Raw genomic sequence first — 10,191 nt, forward strand, 5'->3', positions numbered from 1 at the left:
TTTGGTCACGGCGTTAAATATTTAACGATGAAACTGCTCCTGGACTAAACTTGATGAGCTGTTCATTTTTCTCTTACGTGGCATGGTGACGTGTCAATTTTGAATTTTAAAAAAAAAATTGCTTGACACATCATCTTCTTCTTCCACCTCCACCAATCCTGAATTTAGGGTTTCTTCTCTCACATCCTTGGAGAGGTACCCTCTGGCAAACCATTTGCAGTGAGGATTTTCTTCTTGCCAATTCTGTCAGGACCCACAAACAGTACCTGATTTTCTTCTTGCCTCTGATTTGAGTTCAATATCTGATTTCTCAGTTTCTTTCAACATTTGTGCTACTTCTCGCTCGCAGTTCTGCATACATTGCGGGCAACAAATTGATACAGCATCAGGATCTACGTTCTCAGAGCCACGCCTCAATGGAGAGATCGTTGTAGTTGGCAAGGTCTTTAACGGGGATAAAGACCGGTGAAACAAAATCGAAAAAAGAACAGAAACAAAACAGAGTTAACATATCAGATAAGATTCATTTACCAACTACAATCCCAAATTTAATCAATTCCATGAAAGAAAATGCTTTATCTCCATTCCATTAAACACGAAACACTAATCTTTATCATTTAATCTGATCTTGCTATGGAATAACCAGGGAAATAAGATTTTGGAGAGAGATCATCGGAGTTGGAGTGGAAATGGAGGTGGGAGCCGGCGAAATCGGAGTGGGAGGGACAGACGTGCTTGGAAAGCTGATGGGTTTTGTGGGGAGGAGAGGGAGAGGGGGAGGAAGAAGGAGACGACGGCACATGACTCAAGGTGTCGTGGTGGACAAAGGAGTGGAGGGAAGAAACCCTAAATTCACGGTTGGTGGAGGTGGGAGAAGAAGATGATGTGTCAAGCAATTTTTTTTTAAATTCAAAATTGACACGTCACCATGCCACGTAAGAGAAAAAATGAACAGCTCAGAGCAGTTTCATTGTTAAATATTTAACGCCGTGACCAAAAAGGATTTAATTGTACACTTTTTTCACAAGTTGGGACCACATTGAACTTTTTAAAAAAGGTAGGACGGACTTGAACATTGCCCTCCTAAAGAGGGACCAAAAGAGGTATTAAGTCAATAAAATAAAAGTAGATATTTATGGTTGAGATTGAAAGATTGGTTCTCCCTATATGATTTCACCTTAAAACATATCAAAGGAAACAAAAACCTTATCCCAAACTTTCTATCTCGACCAACGAAAGTTATCCAAATGATTAACAAAACTCATAACTTCCCATTGATCTTCATGGTGAAACTCATAAGTTATATCCTCCAGGATTACATCCTAGAACTCCAACAAATATCTTAAATTATGCGAAATCCATATACTTCTTTTTTTCTCCATAAGACACTAAGATTCAAGGTTACTTCTCCTTGTACATTTGATCTTACGAACCCAAATAAAAATATTTTTTAATTATTATGTGACATTGGATGAGATATTTCTCTAACATACATTATGGACCATATGATGGAAGAAATTTGATAATTAGTGAAAACACATGTATTCAGTTTTTTATAATAAAAACACTAATAAAATTTAATCATACAAATAAATATCAATAATGACTTTTTATTTATTTTATACATTAGTTTTATTTATTTAACTTTAAAAAATTAGTTAAATTAAAAAAAACGATGAATTTAAAAGTAAAAAATCACTTAAAGAATAAAATTGAAAAAAAAGTTGTAACCACCAAAAGGAGAAATTTGTTTTATATAATAGTATAATATTAAAGAGCCGATTTATTTGTAATTATTTTTAAAATAAACGAAATTTAGTTAAATAAACATTTTAATATTCGTCTACTTTGTTTATTGAACTTTTTTTACTGTCAGTTAAAAAATATATGATATCAATTTCTTAAATAAACTCTCTTTTCAAATCTTCAATATTTTAAATTACACTAACCGAAGCAAGTAATCGTAGTTTGTCTGAAAGTCATTTTCTACATCACTTTAAGAAAATCCTAAAATTTAATGAGTGTGGCAGTTGGTCTTTTTGTAGGGCCGGGAAATAATTAATGAATGCTACTTTCCTGCACAATAGTTGTTTAAGCAGGAAAATATATTTCTTTTAACTGCTATTTTTAAAATTTTAAAATAATATAACCTCTTTTCAATTATATCCTTATTTTCATCTTTGTTAAAATATGTCTAGAGATGGAAAAATGAAAAAGTAGTAGATAGTTTATTTAATATTGTACTAAAATAACATAATGTTTTCTTTAATTTAAGTGAAAGAACATATAGAAACACAGTATTAAAGGTAAAAAATAAATTAACTAAATGTTCATAAATTTCATTATCAGTTTATTAACTACAATAGTATTAATTAATACGAGTGAAGGCAAGCGCTCTCCGGTGATACCATCTTCGTAATTTATTTTAAATTAATAATACAAAATATATTTAATATCTACGGTGGCATACCACAAGATATTTTCGTACTTCTTCCAAGTTCCAACAAAACGACACGTGTATGCTACCCCACAGCAATATCTTCGCTCAGGCGTTTTCGAAGCACGCGCCAGTTTGCCGCGTATGAGTTGACAGAAAACATATAATGAGGTGACACATGGCAAAGTGCGCAGTGCTGACATCACATTCCACCAGACATGGACGTGTGTGCCATGTAGGCAGTGGCAAACCAGGAGGCCTGTAACCGTCCGATAAGGAAGGCATCAACGGCCACGATGGAGAGAGAAACCGTATGCTATAGTGACGAGGAGTTTGGAGAGTGAGTTGAAAGCGAAATATATATAAAAAAATAAAAATAAAAGAGAGATAAGATGATTTGATAAAATATTGAATTGTTATTATTATTGTTAATTTAGTTTGATAAAAGAAAAGAGAAGGAGGGAGAAGTGAAGTGTAGTTTGGTTAGAAGAGAAGGGAAGGGACAGAAGAAGAGAAACAAAGGGAAAAGAAGCGAGGTGATAGGAAAGCGAAAAGAAAGGGAGAAGGAAGTGGGAGCATTTTTTCAGCAGAAAACACTACCACTCCTTTCGGTCTCAAAGGAATCCGACCCTTACGCCGCCGCTTCTGCTGGGATTCCGCTGCCGCATCCTATTCGACCGTTCTGATTTTTCGCCGCTTTCCTTACATTTCATGACACAAAAACAACAACAAGAAACAGCAAATCCGCCATGGATCGAACCAGAGGAAGATCGTCCTCTATGTCCGCAAACGCTTTCCCCAGACGCCGTCACCCTAATATCCCCCTCCGACCCACTTCTCGTATGAATTGGTTTTTTCTCCTTTTTTTTCTCTCTTAATTTTCGTGACGCGTCTCTGATTTGTCTGTTTCGACAGAGGAGGTGCAGGAGATGAGGTTAAAGGATAATAATGACGATGATGATAATAATGGTAAGAGGGAATGGACGAAGAAGAGGAGAGGGAGCAACTCTCACAGCACCGAGGAAGAGAGTGTGGGGAATGAACAAGACGCGCGGTTGCATTCTAATAATACGGCGTCGTCCGCATCCGATCATAACCACCGGGGACGGAACGTAATCGACGAAGTGATGATCGGAGCTACAGTGCCCAGGAGGACTCGTTCAGGTTTTGTCTTGATTCTTTTTATTTTTGGTTTCTCTCTGACAGCACTGGTTTTTACTTTTTTGGATTTTTCTTCTCTCAGCTTCTGTGAAAAGACCTCATCACAGTTGGGTTGAGGAGGAGAGTGCTGAAGATGCGTCGCCTTCTTCTTCCAATGTTTCTCTTCCCAAGAAGATGGTCTGAGATACTTTTGCTTTTCTTTTATATTTATTTGCTCGATCTGTCCTTTTTTTAAACGAAATTGATAGGATGAGTTTTGTTGCAGAAAGCGATTGAACCGTCTTCGTCGAATCAGGAGGACATCGAGATTGAGATAGCTGAGCTTCTGTACAGTTTGCGAGCTTCCCAGAACCATGATTATTCTTCTTCGCAGAAGGATAAAGCAAGTGATTCCCCTGCACTTTCGTCTTACCCTGCCATTGATATTGGTGGGTTGAATTTTCGAATCAGATAAAGAATTTTACTCTTGTCCTTTACGCTTCTCCTCACCCTCCTCTCCATTCACTTTTTTCGTTGGCTTTTTCATTGTCAGATACGAAGAAAGTGGAAGATTACAGTTCTTCTTTTTGCATTTTACCCCCGAACAATTCAACTCCCGAGTCAGTCGTAATTGAAAGCCATCAACCTGCGAAGACGGAGATACCATCGTCCGTGTCGCCTAGGACGTCTGGAGGTGATGGTATTGAGTCTTCCCTGGGTCCAAAACAAGACGCGGAGGAAGATAGTTTGAGTCCAGGTTGTAGATGTGGGGATGCTGTAGATGGAAAATTAGAATCCAAGTTGGTTGTCGACAAACATGATTGTGCTTCTTCTATAAGGTGAGAATTGAAATTATAGAAAAGAAGAACCCACTTTTGTGTGCTATTGTTGTTTGATTTTCTTATCTAGGTACCTGATTATCGAACCCATTATCTTGTTACTGAATTTTACTAGGACATGCGATGATGTTTCGGAGGGCAATGACAAACCCAAGTTTGAGATTGATCTAATGGTGAGGATATTTGTCTTTTTGCATCCTTATTACTGTATCTCCCTTTGGGTATTATTGCTGTTAAGTGTCTGAAGATTTTGTTCCAATTACAGGCTCCCCCTCCTGTGTCCTTCTCATCAGAATGGGGTAATTTGTCTAGGGGTGAAGACAGTAATAAGGTGGAAGACAAGGTAGAAAGTATGAGTAAGAAGGAGAAAACACTGGGAGAAATTGAAGAGGTGAAAATGAAAGTTGATTTGGAGAAGCCAAATGGCCATCATGACCTAGCGACAAACCATGAATTAGGAGAACTGGGCAGGAATAGGGAACAACCAACTACTACCGCTACAAATGCCAAACTGGAGAAAACTGGTAGGTTGAGAGATTTTCCTTTATCCTTTTATTGATATGATTAAGCCTACAGCACCACATGCAAACTCTGATTTTGCTTTCTTGTTGAATAGAGGTCTCTTACACTTCTTTACTTCTTCAGCTCAATGTAGTTCAATGTCTTTGTCAGTGGCTGTATCCGAAAGGCTAAGCGGTTTCTCTCCCCTTGGGTACTAGACCATTTATTTTTTTCACAATTTTTTTTTCTTTTTCTTTTCGTCATTTTGATCCGTATCTGATTTTACTTGACGGTTGGTCTCTCGTGAATATTGTGGCTTTGCTTTTTTCTAAGAACAATAACTATAATTTGCAGTTACGTGCCGCCCATGGGGACAGCTGTGAAGACAGATAAAACAACAGGATTATTGACAGCCCCTCAAGTAATTTTATTTCTCGCCTAATTGGATATTGTAATAGTTGTTCAAGTCCTTTCTTTGTTCTTGCAAGTGTCAACCATCTCACATTCTTCCTGTAATATGGACCTCTGTTATTAATGTTTCCTACATAATTCAAACATTCAGCATGGGAACTTTGTGTTGTCTCAACCTCGACCAAAGAGATGTGCAAGTCATGGTTACATTGCTCGGAACATCTTCATGCACCAACAGTGTACAAAGATGAATACCCTTTTGCCGTCCACAATTGGCTCTGGTTCTATGTGTGACACAAAGCTCAGCAAAGTCCATTCTGCTGAAAGTGTAGTTGTTGGGAAGCAGTTTCATAAACAGTCACCAGGCCTCAGCCATAGTTCTGCACCGGAGAAGGGATGGACTACCACTAGTGATTTTAGTGTTGCTGCTATTAAAAAAAGTTCTGGTCCTGCCAACCCAGTGGACACGACGCAAATGAAGCAGCTTATGCTTCAGCAAGGTCAACATCCAGGGTCTTCTGCTAATATAGTGGTATGATCTTGTTTTCCAGTATTTTCTATACCGATAATAGAAATTGGCTATTTTATTTTGAAAAGTCATGTGTTTTAACTTTGAATGTAGCATGGTCCTGCTTTTCTAATCCCTCCTGGCCAGCATCAAGCATCTGTAATACCAGGTACTAGTCCAGCTGGTGGTGTGAACAACGCTAGCAATGCTTCCTTGTCTAATAAATTCCAAAGTTCCCCAGGTGTATCTCTTGGTGGCGCAACACTGCCAGCAGTTGCTGCTTCAATGAGCTTTGGCTACTCAAATTTGGCAGCCAATGATGCTCCATATATGACAATAGTTCCGAATAGTGGGTATCCATTCCCCTTTTCAACTCCCCTTGGACCATCTGCAGCTATTAGAGGTGCAAGCCCTGCACAGTCAACACCTATTCTCAATGGGCCTTTGTACTCTTCTCAGATCTTCCACCCACTTCAGTATCCACAACAGCATCCTCACTCCCAACCACTTGTTCAACCTAGTTATCTTAATGGAAGCACATCTAGTGTTTCATCATCATCCCATAAGCAGTCACAGGGAATGCAAGGTAACAACAACCATATTTTGTCCTCCACAACTATGCAACTTCAGCAGTCACAAAAGCAGCACACCTCACAGTCTCATCTTCGCAAGCATGAGACTGGGATAGCCGGAGAGAATTCTCCATTTGCCGCAAGTGGAACAACTTACTCCCAAAAGAATGGATTTGGGCAAAACTTCCCTATTCCAGTTCAGCCACTGGGCCTTTCTTTAGCGCCATCTACAACATCAGATAGTGTTGGTGGCAACAGTGGAAATTTTGGTGACAAGCAGCAACAGACTTTGATGGGGGGACTTGAGCATATTCCATCTCAACCACATGCAATCTCATTTGCTGCATATAATGGGACAAGTGTTCCTTCAAATCTGAACTTCTCAACCATGGCACAAAACCCTGTGATATTTCAGAGCCTGCCAGATATTGCATGGCAAGGATATCATGCTGGAAATGCATCTCATGCAACTCAACAAAAGATGTATCCCATTATAGAAGGCAACAGTGGGGATAGTTCTTCCCACCGTGATGATGAAAAAGCCACTTCCGGGAAGCCATCGTCCAACGGACCAACAACCCTTGTTTTTGATAATTCAGCAAAGAATCTTAACTTAGTTTCATCTCCCATGAATGGAAACTGGCCTAATCGTTCCATTTCGTCAACTGCAACAACCACAAGTTTTCCTCTTTCTAGCAATGCTGTAAAGTCTCAACAGCCATCTCAGCTGCTTCATCTTCAACAGCAGCATGGAATGTTACAGTCGCAACCTGCTGTGGCGACTCGTTATAAAGCCTCGTCAACTAATGCTACAATTGGTGCAAATTTTTTTACTACCCCAGTTTATTCACAAACTCAAACTCAAAGCAAAAGTTCGATTAAAGGCTCCCAGTCAAAAATCTGTGTAGCAGCCCCAGATTCTCTTGTTCATAATCCGTGTAACATAACTTCTACTGCTCCAACTCTTCAAAGTTTTTCCCAGGATCAAGGGAGAGTATTGCAGGGTCAGACCCAAATATCTTTTGGTGGAAATTACATATCGTCCATGCCACTCCAAGGGCAACAGCTATTCAATAACAACCAGTCTCTTGGTAATACAGTTGCAGGAGTTCCATCTAGTGGAGCCAACTTGAAGACAAATTCCCAGGGGAGCAAGATTAGTTCATCAGTGAACTCTTCGCAGATGCAACAAACTGAGAATTCTTCCACTGCGACTGGCCAAAAATCTTCCCCAGTTTGTGGGAGAAATGTCCCATCCATCTTGAGCTCGTGCCCCAGTCACCTATCTGAGCTGAAGTATTAGAACTCGAACGGTATACTGCACGGGCAAAAAAGGATTTCTCTGCAATCCCGCTATTGTTTTTTTTTTCTGGCGCAATGAGTTGCTTGAGGTGAAGCACGCCATTACATAGTTTGCAGTATAAAAGGCTTACGCCTTGAGCTATTTCCAGAAGAGCGGATGGTTGAAAAGAAATTTTTGGATTGGTTTGGAAGCGTGTGTTTATATCCCTTTTGACGTACGGATGCTCCTGGGCGTAGGATTATTGTGGCAATAATATACCAGAGACGTGAAAGAGAACTCTGTTGATAATTTTCCTTGTCGTGACAGAACAGATGCGGCCACTTTTACTAGTGTGTGACAGATAATGAAAGGAAGTAAGGGCATTGGGCCTACAATTTTGAAATCTGAGAAGGGATTACTATCTTTGTCGATACTTTTTGAAAGGCCAGTGCATGTGAGTTTGGCCTTATTATTTGACGCGTTAGATACAATTCTGATATGTAGATATATATCATTATGTCTTTTTCTTTTGGTTTTTAGTTTTAGTTCCATAGTAGCAACTGTACTTAATAAATTATTCGTTTTTTATTTTATATACAAATCTTTAGTTATTACTTGTCACTGTGTTGGGTGGATTGGTGTGGCGTTGATTGGAAGAAAATATAAGCCAACGAAACTATGTATTTAATGGAACTATAACTAAATTGGAAAAAAATGAAAGTCATTTAATAATGTATTGGATGAGTGCCGCCAAGTTTTGCTAGGAGGGAGGTACATCTGGTAAAAGATGATCTTTCTTCCAACGAGGCCATTGTGGAAGACTGGAGCCACTTTACGAATTTTAGATTACTTATAAGTATTGATGTATATTATCTTAAAAACATTATTTAATTCATTACATGTTCATAAATAAACAATACTTACCTGACTCTTTTTCTTTATGATATACTATTTAATAATAAATATTTTTATCCTATTAAAACATAATGTTAAATAAAATAAACTTACATATTTTATTCGTTATTTTGTTAGTGTTTACTAATCCATAGTGTATAAGACGTAATTTCAACTTTTTACTTTAAAAATAATATTCTATACTTAATTACTGAATTCGGTTTATAATAAAGTATCATATACCAATTATTGTGTTATATACGTGTTTAAATGTTTTGACTTCACTGGATAACAAACAAATTCGTTTTTGTGTGTACTCTTTGATCTTGTTTTCATTTTTATGAAGAATTTTCATTGATTGGGTACCATATAACTATGAGTAATATCCGTTTTTTTAGTTAGATGTGAATATAAGAATAATTATGTATGCTATCCATATCCGTCTAAATACTTAAATACTTATTTCGTTTCCATTTAGTATTACTAAAGTACTCACAGAACAATTTATTAAGTAACCTTATATATATATTTATTTTTTCTTTCTCTACATATTTTTGTTTTCTTTTTTAATTGTTTAATTTGTTTTATATCAACAAAATTCATTAACATCTCCGGTGTATTTTTCATCTAATCACATATTTAATTATATATTTATTTTTTTTGTGCAATTTATTTAAATTAAGTATCAAATTATTTATAAGACACGTATATGATGTTTTTACTTCTTTTTAATATTTTTGTTGTTCACTTTTATAATGCGAAATACATTTTAATGGTTTTTATATAATTGTTTTTACTTTCTAAATAAATATAATAGTGTAATTTTATTTATGTAATTGTATAAAGAATTACATTTACTATAATATAATAATTTAATGTCAATGTGTGAATCTTGCTTATCATCCTCAAACACAAAGTTCAAAAGAAAAAAAATCTATCCTAAATGTTAATTATTATGCTTAATTAAAGAAAAAAGATCTATCCTAAATTTTAATTATTATGCTTAATTACTCTTAGTTTCTCACTTTGGAAAGTTTGAAATTGGTCTAAGCTTAACTTTTTCTTCAATTGCATCCCAATTTTTGAAATACTTAATTAGGTCCTTAAAACAGTTTACTAATAATGTTAACGCCACATGTCAATTTACAATTTTTTTAATTTTTTATAATTTCGTATAACCTTTTTATAATTTTATAATTTAGTTTTTGGAAAAAGATTTGTTGTCCATGTGTTAGGTTGCACGGTATAACATATGGCACCCAGGTGTTAGTGTCAATGCCAGTGTCATAATCTTGTACTGAATTGATTCTTATAGATTTTTTTTATATTCAATTTAGTTTTTATATTTCTTCAAAATGGAACAATATTATCTCTCTCTAAATTGAAATAAAATTTATTATTTGTATAAATGTTATACTAATAATGTTCAGTAAAAATGACGTTTTAAAACATGTAACATTATTGTATATCATTAATCTATATGTTTTTTTATAAGATTAAAACTACTATTTATATAAATATTATACTAATATTTTTATTAAAAATGACTTTTTAACATGTAACATTATTGTATATTTTTAATCCATATGTTTCTTTATAAAATTAAC

General features: G+C 36.1%; 1 protein-coding gene across 2 annotated transcripts; it reads left to right on the plus strand.

Annotated features, from left to right (window-relative positions):
• The first annotated feature begins 2,860 nt into the window (after positions 1 to 2,860).
• Positions 2,861 to 8,306, plus strand: LOC124836509 (protein TIME FOR COFFEE-like). Of its 2 annotated transcripts, none has more exons than XM_047311677.2 (11): positions 2,861 to 3,277; positions 3,353 to 3,601; positions 3,681 to 3,775; positions 3,864 to 4,026; positions 4,131 to 4,416; positions 4,532 to 4,589; positions 4,682 to 4,940; positions 5,035 to 5,128; positions 5,272 to 5,338; positions 5,480 to 5,860; positions 5,951 to 8,306. In XM_047311677.2, the coding sequence occupies exons 1-11, from the start codon at positions 3,187 to 3,189 to the stop codon at positions 7,709 to 7,711; spliced, it is 3,504 nt and encodes a 1,167-aa protein (XP_047167633.1). In that variant the 5' UTR covers positions 2,861 to 3,186; the 3' UTR covers positions 7,712 to 8,306. The 2 variants fall into 2 exon arrangements, with proteins under 2 accessions (XP_047167633.1, XP_047167635.1); XM_047311679.2 differs by having other exon boundaries at positions 5,062 to 5,128.
• Positions 8,307 to 10,191: the final 1,885 nt, after the last annotated feature.

The sequence above is a fragment of the Vigna umbellata genome, chromosome 5, assembly GCF_029865625.1.
Source record: "Vigna umbellata cultivar VRB3 chromosome 5, Vumbellata_1.0, whole genome shotgun sequence".
NCBI lineage: Eukaryota > Viridiplantae > Streptophyta > Magnoliopsida > Fabales > Fabaceae > Vigna > Vigna umbellata.

Excerpts from the sequence above, each read along its gene's own strand:
- LOC124836509 (XM_047311677.2), top strand. The coding sequence starts at position 3,187 with ATGGATCGAACCAGAGGAAGATCGTCCTCTATGTCCGCAAACGCTTTC. Across the intron at positions 4,417-4,531 it reads GATTGTGCTTCTTCTATAAG|GACATGCGATGATGTTTCGG; the intron begins GTGAGAATTGAA and ends GAATTTTACTAG. Across the intron at positions 5,861-5,950 it reads GGTCTTCTGCTAATATAGTG|CATGGTCCTGCTTTTCTAAT; the intron begins GTATGATCTTGT and ends CTTTGAATGTAG.